Source organism: Sinohyriopsis cumingii, chromosome 6, assembly GCF_028554795.1.
Source record: "Sinohyriopsis cumingii isolate HCF-2022 chromosome 6, ASM2855479v2, whole genome shotgun sequence".
Taxonomy (NCBI): Eukaryota; Metazoa; Mollusca; class Bivalvia; order Unionida; family Unionidae; genus Sinohyriopsis; species Sinohyriopsis cumingii.
In genome coordinates, this window is record NC_142966.1 from 4,327,306 (window position 1) to 4,349,426 (window position 22,121).

The window sequence follows — 22,121 nt, forward strand, 5'->3', positions numbered from 1 at the left end:
TGTACATTTGAACGGCAATGCTCCTACGTATGTCAACGGTTATACGTATTCTGGTCATATTTTGAAACCCAATCAGTCAGATAATGAAAATATAATGAGACATTACCGATTTGTGTGTACTCGAGCAAACATGCTTTTACCCAAATTTAAGAATTGTTCATTGAATATCAAAAGTAGATTATTCAAATCTTATTGCTGCACTATGTATAGTGCTCCTCTATGGGGGCCCCGAGTGGCCGAGTTGTCTAAAGCGCTCTCCGTTACGGATCACTGCCATCTCACCTCTGTCTGCGTGGGTTCGAGTCTAGGATTCGGCTAATGTGGGTATGTGAGAAAGCTTGCCAGTAGCTTCTTGTGGGTCGGTGGTTCTTTCTGGGGTTTTCCCGGGTTCTTTCTCCACCATTAATACTGGCCGCGATGTATAGCCTTTCGTGTGCTTAAAAATGGCGTTAAACCCTGCAACAACAACAACAATGTTCCTCTGTGGACAAACTTTAGTGAATGTGTGAAAAGAAAACTAGCTATTGGTTATAATAATAGTCTTCGTTTTCTGTTAGATCTTCCTAGGTGGAACAGTGCCTCCAATATGTTTGCAAATTATAATGTGTTCAGTTTTGATGAAGTAATGAGAAAGTATGTATTCTCAATCATGACAAGAATATCTAGCAGTACGAACTGTATATTGAAATCTCTTTGGAACTATGACATTCATTTAAATTCTCATATTATTAGTAGATGGAACAAATTACTCTTTAAATGTGCCACTTAATTTCATTCTTAACAATGCAGGGCGCAGTTAATTATGTAGATGTATCTGTTTACTTGTTCGTATGATACACATGTTCTTTTATGTTTACAATGTTTTTAACATATATCTGTATTTTAATTTAGCTGTATGGACTATGATGTCTGAGCTATAGAATTCATATCATATCATTCATTGTTATCTTAATATTCAATCATTTTGGCCACGTGAGATAGCAGTACCCAAATGTCCTCACCTCTCGTTCACAGCTACATATCTGTTGTCATATGTACACGGCATGAATGTTGGACTTAGTACTCGATTACCGCATAGTAAGATCACTCAGTCACAAATGCTTTTAGAATAGACACGTATATATGGTCAAGGGGTTTATCGTATCATATAGTAGAGAAAGGTTCGAAGAGGAAATCGAAGAAAAAAATAGTTGTCCAAGGATACGTGTTCGTTTCATTTTTATATCCTGTCTTTCAGACAATGATTTGAATATTTGTGCAATTCATATCTCCAGCACCCACGTGTTCCCAAGGGCCGCAAGATCCTAACATAAATAAGTACAAATCTGTTAAATGAGGATGCAACAGAAACCCGCCAAGAGATGTCAACCCTCTGTCTGGCAAGTGTAGTTATTATATAGGTTTAACGAAGTCAAAGTCCACGAACATTTCAGGGTGGTTTCAATACACAAGAATGACAATGATACGAGCGACATTTTTACTCTTCACTCACCTGTTTGTTGTAGATTCGTTTTTCTGGCATAATTCTAATGACACAATGCCATTGACGGCTACGACAAAATGTAAGTACAATTCAACTATTTTAATACATACATGACATATGCAAAATAAAAAGGCACGCTTTCGTACTGTTCTCATCTTTAAACTGAACATGTGCATACGTATTGTCCCTATTTTTCACTGTACCTGTGCATACGTATTGTCCCTATTTTTCACTGTACCTGTGCATACGTATTGTCCCTATTTTTCACTGTACCTGTGCATACGTATTGTCCCTATTTTTCACTGTACCTGTGCATACGTATTGTCCCTATTTTTCACTGTACCTGTGCATACGTATTGTCCCTATTTTTACACTGAACCTGTGCATTCGTATTTGTAAAAGTAATGTTTATTCTCACGGCCTACGCAAGATTTAGAGACAAAACTATCACTTTAATATTTTCCTTACTTTTTCCCAATGGAAAAGAAATCTTTACGATAAATCATTTAGAAATAAATCAAATCTGTATAGGTTCGTTGTTAATAAAGTACATATTATTGGCACGCTAACCAATGAGTCGATGCGACAGAGTCAGCAGGGAATTTGTTGCCAGCTTCCTGGAACTTTTGGATATGAGAGAGAGATAGAGAGAGAGATGGGGGTAGTGTCATAACGCCCATTATATTGCTCACAAATAAATTGCAACTAAAGTTATTCGTGTGATTGTGCACACACACACACACACACACACACACACACACAGACATACACACACAAAGAGTTGCGTTGGGTACACTTACGTGAAAAAATTATTAATTCATTTAAGAGCCATTAGATAGACGCCTGCTCTAGGAATATATACGACAAGCATGAATATTATGTATATTTAATTTGCGTTTTTGTTAGGTTTTAGTAGTCATTATATGCTGTGGGTTATGTAAAATTGTATCTTGTATCTGATCATGTTCAAAATCAAGTTTATTGTTTACCTGACCAAAATGGTTTATTTTTTAATATATTTTTTAAAACCACTAATACATAGCTAATAGTTTCTCTCAAAGTCTGGGTTTCATCTTAGGATAATTATCAATAGAAGTAAACATATTTATCTTGGTTTATATCAGTTGCGTTGTGTTTACTATGTTCTTTATTATAATTTTTGTAACATACCTTTTGTTGTAACTAAGAGTTTTCTATAAATTAACGTTTATCCCCCATCTGGGTTATTCATGTGTATCTCAATTTTATTTTATATAATCTTGTTAAATGGAAAAATTATAACATCTGGGCAGAATCAAGTTGTGGTGTTGGTGCGCAGTATTTTGATTTGGGTGAAATTATTTAATTTAAATTATTCTTTTTTGGAAATACAAAGCGCTCAAAAATAATAATCTTGGAAATAGTGACTTGGATATATAGGAAAGTTCAAATAAGGATATATTCTTGGATTGTATTATCGTGATCTAACAAAAGATTTTTGGCATATCGCCACGACACAGGATAACACAGCACATCAACGCTTCCAGCATTTGATTTATTTCGAAATACCACTAAAGTTTATTCAGAACTTGAGTCATTAGGACCTGTCTTAGTAATTCTAGAATTTGTTGGGGATTTAATTCGCAATACCGTAAGATACTCTTTTTTATATTTTCACTTTGCATTATATGAGAAAAAAGGATGTTTTCAATTTTACAAAACTTGTTGCTTTTTGCTCTTTTCTATTGCTTTATTTAAGAGCATTGAGTTAATAATAAAAATAAGAGAGCTTACAGTCTTTTGACTTAAATCCCAAGTAATATTAAATGTTCTATCACAAGTCCAAAAGTATATAATATTCCGAATTAATTAAAAGAGTCTGGAATGAACTGATATACCAATAGTCCTGAATGAGTTGACCTAGCAATAGTCTTGATTGTCTTTGAATAAATACACAATAATTCAAAATAATACCGCTCCGGCGGCCTAGTGGTTAGAGCGTCCACCTCGGATGCGGGAGGTCGTGGGTTCGATCCCAGGCCGAGTCATACCAAAGACTTATACAAAATGGTACTAACAGCTGCCTTGCTTGGCGCTCAGCATTAAGAGGTTAGTGATAGGACCGGTCGGCCTGGTGTCAGGATAATGTTACTGGGTGAGACATCATGCTACATGTCTGCAGCATGATGCCCCAGTACTAGACATCACTATAAACTGCCACACTTCAGACATCGTAACGATATGACTGAATTTTTTTTAAAGCTACGATAAAAATCCAAATCACACACACACACACACACACACACACACATACACACACTCACTCCAAATAATGTTTTTGTTCAAAATGTCAGCGAACACAATGTAATTCAAAATTAATAAAATTTGAATAAACATTTCCTCTCAAATAACTAATAATGATTTCGCAAGGACTAACTTTAAAATATGAATAAATAACTTTGCTGATCAGAAGGATGTGCATTAAATTTTTTTTGAGAACATTGTAAGTTTTGTAAATTAGACCAGACCTTAAAAATCATATAACAGTAAACAACTTATTAATAGCTTAAAAAGACAAAAATCAGATAGAAAATTGAATTTCCAAGGGAAAAACTATGGAATTTTCAAGGGAAAAAGCATGGTCCTGAACATAAATCCAAGTAAACATGTCGTTTACAAATGAATATTACATTATGTTACAATCTACAAACATGGTTATTATGTAATAAGTAAAGGTTATGTAATAAGTCGTTTACAAATGATCCTTATAATATATATATATATATATATATATATATATATATATATATATATATATATATATATATATATATATATGACACTTCCACAAGTAAACATTACATTGCTGCAATATTCATTCGAAAGATGCAGAAATTCCCATATATTGTGCAATGTATTTGTGCCTGGAAATTTGCAGTATCTGACTTGGAACAGCAGACTTCAAAATATGTAAACGAATTTCATTCTGAGTCGGAATTGAATCACATGTTTACCGCGTAAATATGCAGTGGTAGGATAAACTTCTGTCAGTTTGGAGACCGTTTTATGTCCGCGTTCTTTTGTGAACAAAGGTGAGTTTATTTACTTCTGTATGTTAACATTTAAACCACGCTTGTATATAGAGTGGATTCCTTGCTTCAGGTTTACCGCCCTTCTCCATTGGAGGTTCCATCCCGAACTTACACGATTCGCTATGAACTGCGCAATACCCTTAGTTTGACTTGTTGTTGTTGTCGTCTTGGGGTTTTAGCCATTTTTCCTCTTATGATAAGTTATACATGCGGTGGGAAAATTGGCCATATTCAGACAGACGAGACCTTTCCCCAATTTCCTTTTGTGAATCGAATTAAAAAATGGCGGTCAAAACGTTCATTCACAACAAAACATTCCAGAAGGCGGGGTTAAAAACACATTTTCACACGATCGCAGCCCATCATTATTGAGAATACTGCACAATAATTTCATGGGCTTATTTGGACCAATCAGATTCACATAAAGTGATATATGCACATGTTATAATATCAAAAATGTGAAACTGCAAAGTGTACCGACTGTGTGATAATGTAAATTTATCAATGTGGTGATTTTATTGTACAAACGCCAACACGCCCAGATGTTGTTATAAATGACGTAGTCGATATATGTATATATTATCCGAAGATTATATTTTTGGTGATTATATTATTAAATAACGTATTTTACAAAATACTGTACAATTAGACTCGTGGAATTCGGTTACTTTTGCAAACACGCAGGGTTACGGATAATTAATTGGTGTGTAGGTGCTTATAAGAATAATGGACATTATGATTATGTTGGACGCAGTGGATGACGTTTAAAATAATGGACATTATGATTATGTTGGACGCAGTGGATGATGTTTAAAATGATGGACATTATGATTATTTTGGACGCAGTGGATGATGTTTAAAATAATGGACATTATGTTGGACGCGGCGGATGACGTTTAAAATAATGGACATTATTATTATGTTGGACGCGGTGGATGACGTTTAAAATAATGGACATTATGATTATGTTGGACGCAGTCGATGATGTTTTAACTATTATGTTATGGATTCTAAGTACGTTTTTATTAACGTACTATCGCATGAAGTTAGAAAGCATAACATTTTGTCAGCTCATATGATCACACTTCACGTTAGAAATTAATGTTAATGATGTCGAAGCAGCATTAATAAAAGAAATGAAAGTACAGAGGGTAAATATGTATGGCTACCAGAGTTCAAGAGTCAATGTAAATCGAAATTATTTGATAAATCTGCAAGCGAACATATCTAAATTATCATGTTTTGATAGAAGCAGCAGCAGAGGGGCTGTACAGACCGAAACTTTTTGCACAATAAACCCCTCCAGGAAACTATTCCTCGATAGAGGGCTTATTTCGACGAAATAAACCCTTCTATTCAGAATACAGGACAAAAAAAAATGTCCCCCGAAAACTCGAAGAGTTTCCAGGGACAAACTCGTTGAGTTTGCACTGACAACTTGGGTTACTTCAATAAATCTGAAACAGTTTCCGTGGCGGGGTCGTTATTGAAAAATCCATGGGTCGGGTCCATCCCCTCTGCTGCTCTGGGAAATGAGTTTCCAAGGAAAAACATTTTTATGTTAGCGGAATTAAATCATTGACAAATAAATAATGGCAAATATTGGAGAAGCACATACGACTAGATTAGCTCGAGAACGTCTCGAAGCAATTCAGAAATTTCTTCCTGTCCGTGATAGTGTCAGACAAAAATTACAACTAAGACAGCAAGCACGGGAAGGCTTTGCAGAGACTACGGAGGAATTATTTAAACCCGTGACCAAAGCTACTGAAAAATCCGCAGCTGTTACCAAAGAGGCTTTAATAGAGCAAAGGAAAATTTTACAGGATATTTCAGCTGGACTTAAACCCCCGCCTCCACCCGATGAAGTTGTTGTGTCAGTACCTGCTGGTAAGCGAGTAACAGGGAGAATTACTGACCCCGCCAAAAGATTTACGCCGGATTATATTGAACTTCTTAAAAATGTACCAGAAGAGAAATTACCTGAGACAATACTGTTAGGATTGATTAGAAGAGATGTGTCTTTAAACCCAGAACACGGTTCTATGACAGATGATAATTTTATCAAATATTCGTATCGTATACGTGAAAATAAAAAACAAATCAGCAGGGACGATACAAAATACGATAGACTTGTAGATGCTATACGTAAACTTGAAATTCCACCATCGCAACCTCAAGAAGAAAAATCACCGTTGCAACACACAGAACGACAACAATATCCTTCACGGCGAAGAGCAATAGATCCTGACCTAACTCCGTTAAGTGAATACGAGGCTGCATCTGAAGGAAGTCCGCGGGGCCAAAAATTCAAACAAACTAGGTCGCCGATAATTAGCTTAACAACATCTTCTGAAAGTTTGCCTCAAGACATTTTATCCCCAAGAATTGTACCATCAACAGGGGAGGGTTTAGGATCCGGTTTTATTGCCTGCCCTAATAATATCATCGATGATGTATCACGGTTGGAAGTTCTCATCGGAGGAAGACGTGCCGGAAACAATTCTCCGGAAATTATAAATGAAGCCGCAGATATCTGTCAGAGACTATTTCAGCGTGGCATCATGGATATCAGCATCTACCGGGGGCTCATTGATGAACTCGCAGACGGTTACCACAGCGACTAATAATTAAATTTGCTAGCAAATTCAGTTAGATAAACAATAATTAAATAAAATGATACTACACGATTCTTTTCGCAGACCAAGAAGTGTCAGAGTAGTAAACTCACGATTACCAGTATACGAGGTTGTTTACGGAGATGGAGTCGGTGATGTTGTTAGGGATTTAGTCACAAGAATCGCTCCGAAAGCTGGACCGTTAGCAAAACAATTCGCGATGAAAGCCGCTGATGTTGTCAAGGATAAAGCCATTGGCACTGTTGGTAGTCTTGCCGGGAAAGCATTTCAATCAATCAAGGATCGACTAGCACAGCTGATACGAAAAAAAAACCCAGTCGAGAGGTTGGTGCCAGTAAAACTACCATCCACTGAAGCTATGCCGGCAAATGTTAGTAGCGTAGTAAATAAGGCCGTAAATCAGAAATTAGCTGAGATCGCAACAGCAGGAATTACCTCCAAAGCGTTGCAAGATAGTGTAACTGCTAATTTGATAGCTGGTAGTGGTTTCCGGTGACGATAACATTTTAATTAGATCATCACAAATAATAATAATGTTTGCACGAAAATCCAATGACGCGTTTGATATGTCCAAACCAGTACTTAAAGATGATTCTGTACGTGATTTTCAATATTATTCTTATGAAGCACGTGATCCTAACCAACGCGGAAGAATTGAACTACAGGTCCAGGATACAAGTAGATACTTCTTGCCCGCTGAGGCCTTCATCGAAGTTGAAGGTAGGCTTTTAAAGAATGATAACACTAACTACGGAATCGGCGACCGAGTTGGATTTGTTAACAACGGCATCATGGCGTTATTTAAATCCGCTATTTACATGATAGATGGAAAAGAAATTGAAACAATTCATGATAACGTCGACGTTGCCACAACAATTCTCGGGTTGGCGAGATACTCGGATGATTACACCAGATCAGCCGGACCATCAATGATGTTTGCAAAGGATATAACCGACAGCCCCGAGAACAGGAATGTAACAATGAATAATGCCGGTGACGCAGTTGCATCGATGAACGAAAATTTTAATTTGGGTTTTGCAACACGTAGATCGATGTTAAGTGGAGATGAAGAGTTCTCAGGTGTGATTCCATTGTCTCACATCTTTGGATTCTGCAGAGATGTCCACAAGGTCATATTCGGTGCCAAACACACAGTTGTACTTGTGCGAAAACCTGATGATAATGACGCTATCTGGCGAGATGCTGCTGTTGCCCCTGGTCAGGTAATACTAACTAAACTGTGGTTGTGGATGCCAGTGTTGTCTCCGTCAATCACCGAAGAACAACGACTGTTGTCTTTCATGGACACGGGCGGTAAATCACTGCTATCCTGGAAAACAACAACCACAGACGTTATTCAGGGTGATAATGGTGGGTTGTTTACATGGCATATATCATCGCAACAAGGAGTATCAGCACCACGACATATTTTCATTGCATTTCAATACCGTGCTAGAACAGATAGCCAGGAAAGAAATCCAATGGTATTTGATACACTTGGAGTTTCTGAAGTTTCGTTGAGAATAAATGGGCATCAGGAGCCATCTGAGGATATATTAATAGATTTCGAACATCATCGTGTCGCACGCGCGTATCATCGTCTGATGTCATTTATGGGGCGCGACCTTAATGTAGACACTGGCCTGCAAATATCACAGCGAGACTTTATGAGTTTATATCCGATTTATTACTTTTCGCTGGAACATCTTGATCTGGTTAAACAATCTGTTGTCGACCTACATTTCCGAGCTCGTGTAGGTGTTCCTGCTGGTGGTTACAGAGCGATTGCTGTCATACTCTCCGATAAAGCAATGCTGCTTGAAGGTGTTGGCGGACGAATGAGGGTCATCGACGCTCCAATCGAGAATATGTAACGCAATTAAAATCAAACTTAGGATATAATGTCATACAGTCATGTTAATGTCACCTTGACTTCCGGTCAAACGAAGAAATTGCAATCAAAGAACGCAAGCACGTGCGGGACATCAATAACACTAAAACGAGATCAGATTACTGGTGGTCCAAACAAATTGTCGTTGACTAATACTCAGCTTAAACATTTTAATAAGGCACTAACAGCAAAAACCGGTGTCCGACTTGATTTCTCTGCTGCAGCTATCAAGGACATGACTAAAACCGGTGGAATATTTCCTCTTCTCGCAGCAATACCGGCGTTGATTGCCGCGGCAGCACCAGCCGTAGCAAAAGCCGCAGCACTCGGTGCAGTTGGAACTGCAGCTGGAATGGCACTAAAAAAGGCAACGGGAAAAGGATACAAGAAAAAAAAGGGACGCGGTCTAAGACTACCAGGAACTCCACCATCATGGTATCCAAAAAAATTCTAACGCCGTTGAGCAATTTTGATTTACTCGATGCTGTTAAAAAATTGCGTGTAAAACATTTCAGAGGCGTATTTATGCGAGATCAATTACCGCAACGACCGAATAATCCAGAAACTGGCATTATCAATCTCGACAACAAAGATGGTCCGGGAACTCACTGGGTTGCTTACGCGATCGATCCACGTGGAATTATCTATTTTGATTCGTACGGTTTAGCACCGCCAGTTGAGTTTCTCAAGTATGTCAGCAGATTTTCTAATGTTCCAGTGTGGCAGTCGACGTTACCAACACAAACATTAATTGATCCGCCCATTTGTGGGAGGGAGGTTTTAAATGTTCTTGATGCAATCTCAAGAAATCCAGCAACTCCTCCTCATAAAGTAGTGTATGAATATACCGCATCGAGAAATGCTAGCATTTGAAAAACAGCAATAAGAATAATGGTGGATATTTACGGAAGACCTTTCACACGAGGAGGTAAACCAAGCACAGATGCTGATCTCTCAAAATATGCGACCAAAGATGAAGTCGATAATCTTTTGAATATAGCTGGAGTTGACCCAGATGAAGTTGCTATTTTCCAAGACAGGCAAGGAAAACTAAGAACGAGCAACATTAAGTGGAATGATATAATTCGCAGAGTTCTTGGAGCTACCAAGGATAACTTCGTTGCATTTAGTGATGGCGGCCGGATCAAGGACTCGAATATATCAATCGCAAGCATCAAAGACAGTATTGATAAAGGTGTTGATAAATGTGTGAAAAAAGCCGGTGACACGATGACAGGCGAACTCAGCATGAGCGGCAACAAAATAACCGCGTTAGCGAATCCCGAATCCGACCAGGATGCGTCAAACAAACAATACGTGGACATCGTCAACGGTAAACTAAATACGCTGCGTGCAGAGCAGGATGTTCACGTGGGCGCGTTTACAAGATTTCGAAGAAACTTCGTAAAAACTGATGAGGTCGTGGATAAGTTCTTTGGGACTCCTCCAGTCGTCGATGTAAAACTCGCTGATGTAAAGACCGACATTAACACGATCAAACAAACACAGCAGGATATCGTATCGGGTATTCCTGATATCGTTAACAAAACCAGTTTGATTAAAGTTCCCACTGGAGTTACTCCGGGGCATATCACCAACATCGTATTCACGGTATCATCGGGATTCGCAACATGGTCACGACAAAATAACACTATCAAATATACAGCAACAGCCACCGGTGTTTACAGGTTGTCTGTGTTTTCAGCCGCTAAATTTGAAATCTTCACAACATATCCTTGGAGACATTCCACCGATAAGTATTCCGGGGTTTGCACTGTAATACTAAACAGCGGAACCGAGGAAACATTTATGCTTGAAGCCGAGGACGATAGTTTAACAGCAACATCTTACTGGTTTTGTTTGGAATTCGTCGCTGCAACGCCTCAATTGGTTACCGCGTAATTGAATAATGTCAACGACGCCAGATGCTCAACAATATCGATACAATCAAGTCCGTGAGTGGCAATCTGAGTTAAAAACTGTCATCGAAGTAACTAGTCAAAAAGTAAAAAAATACAAGCGCCGCATAACAGTGCTGGATATTATGGTTTATTCAGTATCTGCCGTTGTTGCATCTGCCGGAGCAATACTATCAGCGGTCACTCCGGTAACTGCAGCAGTCGCCGCCACGATCTGTGTTTCCGCGGCCACAACAACAGCTGGAGTTTTCGGCATCATAGCAAAAAAAATATCATCATGTGCTAACACAAAATTACACGATTACACGACAAAATTAAATACAGCCACGACCGCATATCAGAAATTATCATCGCTGATATCATCATCGTTAGACGTGCAAAGTAGCGACGCTACGATATCAGATTCTGAATTCAAACTAATGTCAGATGCGTACAATGACTATTTGAAAACTAAACAAATAAATAATGTCAATAGAACTGCTTCAACAAATAGTCACAAACACAACACCGGTAAGGACCACAATGATCTCAGTGTCCTCGACGACACCAGAATTCGGTATTAATTTTCGAACTCCAATTCCAGTGAGTGAAATCGCGTTAGCAAAGCTCAGTGTGTATCACAGCTGGCCCAATGTTAGGTCGGCATCATTTGGTGGTCTGCAGCCAAATAATTCATTCGTGTTCGGGAAAAGCAAAGCCGACTCCGGCGAACAGGGTGAACTTGACTGGAATACAATTACACTTCCCACTGGGAGTTATCAGATCGAAGAAATCAATAATGAGATACAACGCCAAATAAAACGAATCACCGGCAAGGAAGCCAAAATATCTATAACAGCTCATGAACCAACGCTGTCTGCGGTCATTGAAATCTCAACGCCAGGATACGCCGTGGATATTTATAACAGCTCAATCCGAACATTATTAGGATGGCCAAAGGCCCCCGAGGTTAAACCTCGTCCACCAAAACCTGAAAAATCGGATTTTATGACCTATAAAGAAGCACTACACGACCTCGAGTACAATTATTATTTACTCCTTGCAGATCAATTACTAGCAAGAAAAAGTACTTTAATGCCCGATACTTGGAGTATAGAAGCTCCACGTGTTAAGGGGGGGCAGGAGCTCCGTGTTTACCGTCTAGATGATATAGAATCTGAATTATTTATTCCGATCAATCTAGTACATAAACAACAGCTACAACTCCTGCGAGTATATTTCCAAGATTATATTTCTGATTTAACAAGTCCGCGTGATAATATTATCACAACCATAGAAAAACTAAACAAACTCGCATCGGCCATGGAAACTATAAATCTAAGAATAATTCAGGCTTTACTGGATCTTAAAGACTATATCGATGATAATTATAGACAGATAGCCAGAGCAGATTTTGCAATTAAATATGGTATTCAAGTGAATGATATTTCAGATTTTAAATTTCCTGGATATAACGTGCCCGAGCTGAGAAAATCAGTCTCTGATCTCATCGATCAATCTTTCGAAGATATTCTTGCCGCGTACGAACGAATAAAACCACAACCTGTTATTCTCAAGCACGACAACAGTACAGCATCCGATGGCAGACACATCTCACCCGGGATCGTAAATATCACAGATGTTATTGCGGTCAATCTTGTATGTGACGTCATCGATGGCAGTTACAGCGCATCAGATACTACGACGGCACAACAGGGGTTTATCCTGTATACGTTCACACCAAGAGACCCCCCTGGTTTTCTGATTGTGCAAGAACCAATCAATCCGGTCTATCTACGGTGTCATAACCCGTGGTTGTCAACGATAAATTTCAAACTCACCGACCAGAGGGGGAATTTGTTGGACCTGCGTGACGAGACTGTTAGTATAAACTTACTGGTGAAGTCCTAAGTCAAGGGATCCATAATATTTATAATAGTTTTTTTTTCTGCACTGATCCATTTTCGTCATTTTATCGTGCAAATACCCTATCAAAACCAGCATAAGTTATCGTTGAAAGTGCTAGCACGCATTTAAAAAAAAACGGTTGTGTATAATGTATCAACCCGAGTACATTCATGCACGAGTTCATATTCATGATAAGCAAATTCTTTACGAGGCAATAAAAACCGCATTTCAAATACAGACATTCCCAGAACAGTATTTCCCCGTTAAAATAGTTATTGACGTGTATGGTGACGAAGACTTCTTGTTAACTCCGTCACAATTAACAGAGCTACAGCAAAATCATATGATCATAGTTTGGTGTCAACGAGAACAGATTATGAACTATTCTCATTCCTGTATTGATGTTGAAACGCTTAAGCAAATCCTGAAAATCTGAAAGCGCCCTTCACTTGAGAAACTCTTTGAGTTTCCAAGGGCAAAAAAAATAATACACTTTTTTTTTTACCCGTGGAAATGTGCTTTACACTCCAAGCGGGGGGGGGGGGGGGGCGCTAGCGTTCTCAGGTTCTACTTTCACTTTGTGCTGTGAGTCACACGCTATGCGGTTTATACTTCCTTGTCGGCCTCGTAGTCAGAAACACTAGTATTTTTGTCAGAAATGCAAGGCATTTCCGTGTCTAGATTCTTTATATAACCTTTTAACCGTCTCACCCTGGTGCTAATTAATTTTCGAGTCTCATACTCTTGTGACAATCCAAGACGAATCTTCTCAACTGCACGGCACAGTGGAATAAATTCAGATACCTGATTTTCAGTTATCCCGGCAAGTGATCTGTAAACACGATCTTGCAAACCCTTAATGAACCTATAACGAGCAGGGAGATTGTTCTTCCCCAAGCGTGATAGCTCATTCAAGGATTCAAAATCTGACATAATTGTTTCAGTGTCTAGTAAAATATTAAAACCTCGCTGTTGTAATTCTTTAATTTCAACAAGTATGGTATTTATATTTTCGTGATTCATATTATTATATATTTTTATATTTTTAATAGAAACACTTTGCATGAGAAACGCTAGCTTTCCAAAACAAAACGAGACAGTCGGAAACATTTATCCCCTGCAAGGGCCTAGATCGTCAAATAACGTTCTAGAACCCCACGAGGACTGCTTCCGACATGACAATACAACATGTAACACGAAACACTTTATCCCCTGCAAGAGCCTCTAGATCGTCAAATAACGTTCTATAGGCTTAAGAGGACGTGTTTAGTGAATTGACAAGGACAAACATATAACACGTAACTTATCCTAAGGACGGACCCCTCTGACTGCCAAGTGACTCAGAGGCACATTTATTTACAAGACGAGACAGCCCTGGCTTCTAGGATCGAGTTCTCTAGCAGGCCCGGCAAACATTTATTTGACAACACAAACAACCTTTACCTCTGATTCGAGTATCACAGCAAGCAAAGGTACAATGAACATGTAATCTTATCCTAAGAGACGGTACAGAACAGACAACCTTTACCTCTGATTCGAGTATCACAGCAAGCAAAGGTACAATGAACATGTAATCTTATCCTAAGAGACGGTACAGAACAGACAACCTTTAACCTCTGATTCGAGTATGACAGCAAGTAAAGGCACAATGAACATGTAATCTTATCCTAACTTATCCTAAGACCTTATCCTATGACGACACAAACATACACAGGTGGGTCATTTTCTACGGTCAGCAGCAGAGCAAAACCATCCATTGAATCGACCATTGGATGGTGCACAAAAGACACCCGCCATTGGCGGATTAAATTTATGGTTTTGCTTGCGCGTGCTGACTTTCGATCGACCCAAAGGTCTTAGGGAGCGATTTCGTATATAACCCAACTGTTACTTGCGAGTTGGAAATTCGCTCTAGCAGTGGGCGGGACTTGTTTAAAATATTTTAATTGTATGTTTTCTTAAGCGCGGTCATATAACAAGCACAGAAGAGCAAAACAGTCGGATATATTCAGTAAAACGAGGATATTGTTTGTAAAAAAATATATATTCTACGGTAAATAAATGATTACATGTTATGAACTCGATAAAATATTTTATCAAGGTGGCTTTCTTAGGGGGAGCAAATCCTCTGACCAGCAACGACAACTCTGCAAAGCGTTACACACTCTCGGAGGAGTTATCGTCGTTTATGTCAACGATAAGAGTTATATAACAGAATGAAATCTTCTGTTTGAGCTTCTTTGAAAATGCTGTTTTGTAGATCCCATCTGCGACATGCTGTACAGAAGGTGGACAAATACCGAAATACCTACCGGCTGCGCTCATTGATTGAAATATTATTTCTTCACGAGTCTCAACATTCACAGATTTCACTGCTCTTCTTATAGCTGTTTTACATTTAACTCTTCCTCGTATGGTATTCTTGCTCTGAGTGATCGCTTGAAGGTTTTCAATACTGTTATCAAGTCTGTTCCCGTTAATATGATCAATGACAAGGCCTTTAGGGATCTCTCCGTTAAAAACCTCATAGACGAAACGATGACATAAATACCTCCCTTTCCTAACAGTAAATCTTAAATAACCAGCATTATCAACTGTACCAACTTGTTTCCTCAGCCTGTAGTTTCTCACTATGCCATCTCGGTTTGCCTCATAATTTGGAATAGTTGGATGTCGGACGAATTCTTGATTCATTATACTATAAGCAAATCATTGTCTAATTCATAATTTGTCTGAAAACTTATTTATGTAATCACGCTCGCATTTGAGAGCGTTATCACAGTCTGGATTTTTTTTATCATAATACCGTTTTAGTTCTCGATAGCGTTTTCCACCACACGCTGAACATAATTGCGTTTTTCCTCGTACTCCAATGCCGCATCTGATACACGGTATCGGTCCTAGACTCCCACCGCGGACCTGTTGAGCATGTTGTCCACAGTATTCGCCTCTGCAGGGTTTGCTACACGGCGCTGATGAATTTAGTTTGATCCACTTGCATTGGTTCATCATATAATATATTTGTCTATTTAAATATTTGTCTTAATTATAATAATGGGTTTTGAAAGACTATCCAGAATAAAACTCATATCAGGTTCTAGATTCGATCTTGACCGGTTAACCGCTGATCCACGACGAAGAGAGTTAGCAGAGGTAATTGGTGTTATCAAGAATGCCAAAGAAGAGTTTCGTCGTGATGGTGCCGCACACACGTGGTCTTCGTATAAAATTATCCTCGGAAACGCGAGCATTTCTCGTGACCGTATCATTGATGCTACCATGAACGATACAATCGCGCGTAACATAATTGGGTATCTCGACGATAGAAGATATTTCGTACAGATAAAATTTATTGTTGGAGTCGGCGAGGGAACGTGGATTATCAGAGACAAACTAGACCCTGTTCTTGATGCCAGAGGCGTTCGTGGAAAAACCGTTCTGTTAAGTAAAGACTCAAAACCGGGAGTACTTGTTGGGATTGATATACCATATTATGCCAGAGCGTATCCTGTGACCGCAGTTGTTTATGGAATTTATCCGATGAAGAAACCACGCGTTGATAAACTCAAACCGATGAAGGTGTCGGTGTTGAATTGTGTAGCTGAGCGAGTAATGGAACATTTTAAAAATGCAATGCGAGGAAACGGCCTAACACCGCTAAGACAAACTAAAATAACAGCGTGGGCGACACGAGTAGCGGATAAAGGAGCGTCAATAAATGATGTTGCTGAGCTAGAGCGATTACTAAAATTTCCTATAACGGTTTCATCGTTAACCGGTGAGGTATTGTATGAGTGTAAATACAATTCCCGTGGAACACCAATAACTATTATCGATCATAACAGTCACGCCTGGACTGACTCGGTTAGGATATTTCCGCAAGACCGTGTTGTGAAGTATTATCCGGAATTGCAAAGCAATTCTGGGAGCATGTTTGATGTTATTTATCAGATAAGTAAAACCGATCCAGTGTCTGTGTGGTTATTCAGAAGTAGCGAAGATGGAGAATATGATCAGTTTGTGAGACCCAACGGGGAAATATACAGAACAATGGCGTTACAGCAGGAAATGAAAAAACTCGCAGAAAAATATCATGCTGGCAACACTGATACGTTACTGACACACTGTTTTACTGTCCCGGGTGTTGTCGCGCATGTAGCCCGGGAACGAAATTCATGGAGACCAACTCCGAAAAGTTTTCTTGCTGATATCCAGCAGAGCTGTGTCGAATACGGACACGGCGGTTTGTGGAATACTCAGTATGATCACCGCGGTATGATATCCGTGGACATGACGGCGTGTTATCCAGGAAGTTTCCTTGGGCGTGGAGAATGCAGCGAATATTTTAAACGGTTTGGCCACGCTGGCAATACCATGACAAGAGTAGCTGTCAACGGTGTTTTACCCGATTTTGACTTGACCGGATTTGCTTGTGTGTCGTCGTTTAAATTCGCTAAGGATTTACATCCTGTGTGTTATGTTTGGTTTGGCAGACATTTCGTTGAGAAGCGATGGGCACCGATAGTGTTATTGCGATACATGCTTGACAGTCGAATACTGTTGTCGCTGACGGTCAGCGAAGCGATTATATGTTATTGTCGTCAAACCGAAGTTTGGTTGCCAACTCCAACGCCGGTTACGTTAGAAGAAGTCATCGAAGATTGGTCACGAGAATATCCAGAAACTTCTATCGACGCTATCATCAAGAAAGCTCCTGAAGTACTTAAAAGCAAACTCAGAAATGATGAAAGCACAGCAAAAGATCTAGGACGAAGAATAATAGGGAAATTCACTCAAGGTGGAGCGTATGATCATAAACAACATCACAGTCGATTAATCATGGACAAGACTGAATTGGATCTTATTGTCGCTGATGCAGCCACGAACAACATGTTCTGTAACCGCAAAGATGTGTTTCTGTCAAACGGGGAAAAACTAGGGACTGTTTTTAGTTATATTGACGGAGAATCATCTCAGTACATACATTTGAGATCTTCGATGCTGGCTTATGTATCCATAAATTTGTTGTCGATGATCAATAGATTCCCTGTTGCCGCAGTGAGAGTTGCAACGGATTCATTTTATATTGATAAAAAACACTCAGCGCTGTTGGATAATGTTATATCGGATGATCCATCGTGGGGCTCGTGGAGAATAAAGAATGAAATGTTACACGGATATTGTAAATCGGCTGATGTTGAAATCGAGGATGAGTATCGCAGCGCAGAAATATCTTCGATGGTTTCGTCGGGGGCAACTTCGTTGTTGCCGCCGGTGCACGATCCTGTTACAAGACACAAAACAGTTTATCTGAACGGTCCTGGTGGTTCTGGTAAAACAACTCGAGCGATTGAATTATTTAGAAACTCTGACATGATTGTGCTAACACCCACACACAGACTTGCCAGGGAGATGAGACAACGGGATGTTAACGCGTGCACGTATCACAGTTTTTTCAAATACAGCGGCGGCACGTGGACACCTGAACGAATGGGAACGAAATATATTCCCGAGAAAATCATCTGGGATGAGATAGACACTGTGCCGTTGGATACATTAAAACAGTTTCTGGATTGGCTGCTAAAGAAAAATACCGCAGTGGTGATGTGCGGCGATCATGGTCAACCACCCCCATTTACAGGTGAATCTCCACACGAGTGGCTGAAAACTTTTGTAGATTATTATGAGGAAATAACTAACGATGTTAGAGCACTCGATGAAACGCTGAAAGAGTTTAAGGCACTGATCAGGCTACAAACCAATAAAGTCCAGTGTGAGATAATGCGTGAAATAATTCCAGAGACTTCGCTGAGCGACTTTTGGGAAACGTGGAAACCAGGTGATTTAATTGTGGCAAGTAGAAAGATAGTCAGGGACACACTTCAGCAGCGGTTATTTCAGTTACATCAGAAGAAATTTCCCATGTTGCCAGTGCCGTTGTGTTATAGACCAGCTGATACGCGATTGCAGAATATTGATGTTGATATTCCAGGGCGCCTGACTGCGTCGGGTCCGGAGAAACAGAATTTAGTATTAAATGATATTGTCACAGTTGATGTTGATGCTGTTGAACAGGCACTGAAAATGAGCAAATCCCCGTGGACGCTAGGATACGCTATGACCATCCACAGTTCGCAGGGACTAACTATTTCAGATACAACAGTTTGGATTGTTGATGATCGCATCGAGTGGTCAAATTTAGTTTATTTAGCCGTGTCAAGAGTAAGAAGGATAGGTCAGTTACGAAGAATTGTATTAGATGATGTTGTCAACGACAGCTCAATCGCTGATGACACAATAAGAAAGAAATTAGCCGGTTACAAACAGAGCGACAAAAAAAATGGTAGAGAGTTTGATCCCAAACAAAGTTTGGATGTTGAATTTGTAATACAATTACAACAACAGCAGAATAATCACTGTGCGAGTTGTAATTGTTTATTGCTGTGGCAGTATTCGAAAAACGACCCAAGGCAATTCACCGTAGATAGAATAGATAGCAGTCGCGGTCATACACGTGAAAATGTGATGTTGACCTGTCTTGAGTGTAACCGACACAGAGGTGTTGCTGCAGTTATTTAAATGATTGAATCACTTCAGTGCGGATCACTTTAGTGATCGGGGTGGTAATTGTGTATCCTCGGGAATCACCTGAAGTTGCTCGCGTTTAAATCCGCGTTGAGGAGCAGTCGAATCTAATCTGTAGATTGCGTTTCTCCCAGTTGATCTGGTTATGCTGGATATCTTATGTGTAGTAACACTCCATGTGGGATCGGTTGCTCTTTTTTTTCCTCCTTCTAGTTCGCCTGGTTCGTATAAATACCTAACGGTGACATTACCCAGCAGTGGGGACGCTAGCGTCCCTGGCTGCGTTGAAACATTTTGTTGCTGTTGTCCGCGTTCACTGACGCGGGGTATATATTTTTTTGTGATTGCATTTACAGGTCTCATGTTTGTTGTTCTGGTAATTTCATTATTCAGTGCGGCTATCACGTTTGGCAGTCTTGCAACCCATTCACGAGATCTCGTATCGTAAATGAATTCCCTCGCGTACTGGTATCCGAATAATCTCTCAGCGAGTGTTCTATTAAATCGCTCAACAATTGCCTGATCCCGATGAATTTCAGTATGTCCTCGTCGTATGGTAACGTTATGCTGCTTTGTCAGTGATGACACCGCGCCCTGAAATTCCTTGCCAGGATCAACTTGTAATAATCGTGGCCAGTTTAGAGGTCCTCGTTGATAAATTCGTTTAAACGCAGAGGCGACTTCGGACGCTGTTTTAGTCGCTAACGGTTCTGCTTCTTTGTATCTACTGGCAACATCAACTACTGTTAGCGCGTATTTGTATATTTTTCTACGGACAGTATCATGAGGCAGGAATAGTATGTCAGCCTGATGAACTTCATTGGGCACACTAACATCAAAATGTGCAAAGTTGATTTGTCGAGGTGGTGGTAAGTAGATTTGCCATATTGCTTGTTTTGATAGCCAATTTTTGGCAACCTCGCGTGTTACTGATGCCGCGTTGGCGAGTTTATTAATTGCTGAGTTACCTCTCCAGTATCCGATTGGGGAATAATAAATCGCTTGCATTTTTATTTAATTATCCAGCGCCTAATACTAATTTAGATTTCATCGCTGATCTTACTAACCAATTAGCGAGTGACTCCTTAAATGATTTATTTTTTATGGCGCTTAGTGCATGAATTAATTTCACATCCGCGATATGCCTGTCTTGTAGATCTTTACTTCGATAAGCAACATCATGTATGTGACACGCTGCGTCGATAGCGTTTATCGGATACTCTCCCGGTTTTGGTTTAGATTGTTCATCAAGTCTGATATCTAGTCGGGTCCCTGGACCGCAGTAATTGTATCCTGGGAGATGTTTTTCTCCGGGATACTTTGCCCAGGGAGTTCCGGGGAGCTTTCCAAGTTTGGCTGCAATGTCACCTCCGCTAAATTCTCGCTTTTTTTTTTAAATCTAAATTTTTTTGTGCCACATCGCGTACACTTACCAGAAAGTGCTTGTCTGTTATTTTTTGTTGTAATGGTTGTTAGATCATTAGTAGGGGTTCGTGCCTTACACTTCACACAATATAGATCCATAATTATTATTCTTTATATACAAATGGAAATTACAGATTTTTCTGCGACAAAAAAGAAAGAGCCAGTTAAGCATAATTCAGTGCTACCAAACTCTATCCGCGCGATTATAATTGGGCCATCCGGTTCAGGTAAAACACAGCTGTTGCTGAACTTGATAATGAAGTGGATGAAATGGGATAAACTGTATTTGATAGCTCCATCTGTAGATGATCAACGATGCTATAACGTTATAAAAGATTTTAATGAGAGTGCAAGCGCGCTGAGTAAAGACGGTGAGGATGTTGTTGAATTTATCACTGATATCGAAGAAGCCCCCAGCGTCGAGGATCTTGATGAATCAATTAACAACCTAGTAGTGTATGATGATGTTATGTTGGACAAGCAAAAAAATCCCGCAAGAATATTTTCCCGGGGACGTCACAAAAACACTGATGTGATTTATGTTACTCAGCGTTATACACAAATTCCTAAAGTAATCAGGGATAATTGTAATCTTCTTGCGATATTCAATGGAGTTGATACACATACACTGAGAAATATTCATCAAACCTGGTGTGGTGGCGATATGGATTTAAATAAATTTAAAAATTTCTTCAGTCATGCTCAAAGAAAACCTCACGGATTTGTGACAATAAATTTACACGATCCCAGAACAAGATACCGTATTGGACTTGATACACTATTTGCAACATAAAAATGTTTTTCCTTGGAAACTCATTTCCCAGAGCAGCAGAGGGGATGGACCCGACCCATGGATTTTTCAATAACGACCCCGCCACGGAAACTGTTTCAGATTTATTGAAGTAACCCAAGTTGTCAGTGCAAACTCAACGAGTTTGTCCCTGGAAACTCTTCGAGTTTTCGGGGGACATTTTTTTTTGTCCTGTATTCTGAATAGAAGGGTTTATTTCGTCGAAATAAGCCCTCTATCGAGGAATAGTTTCCTGGAGGGGTTTATTGTGCAAAAAGTTTCGGTCTGTACAGCCCCTCTGCTGCTGAAGCACAGGCAGGATTTAGTATGAAATAAGAGTACAGTTGAGAATATATATTTTTACATAGGCTTACCTTAGGCATTATTAATAAAAGTGAACAATTATTTTGTGTCTTTATTGATTTTACCAA

General features: G+C 39.5%; 1 protein-coding gene across 1 annotated transcript in view; it reads left to right on the plus strand.

Annotated features, from left to right (window-relative positions):
- The first annotated feature begins 1,062 nt into the window (after nt 1-1,062).
- Nucleotides 1,063-22,121, plus strand: part of LOC149796295 (uncharacterized) — an 81,787-nt gene continuing 60,728 nt past the window's right edge. Inside the window, exon 1 of the mRNA XM_089960201.1 lies at nt 1,063-1,562. Coding sequence (XP_089816327.1) covers nt 1,454-1,562 — 109 coding nt within the window. The 5' untranslated portion in view covers nt 1,063-1,453. The remainder of the gene's footprint in view (nt 1,563-22,121) is intronic.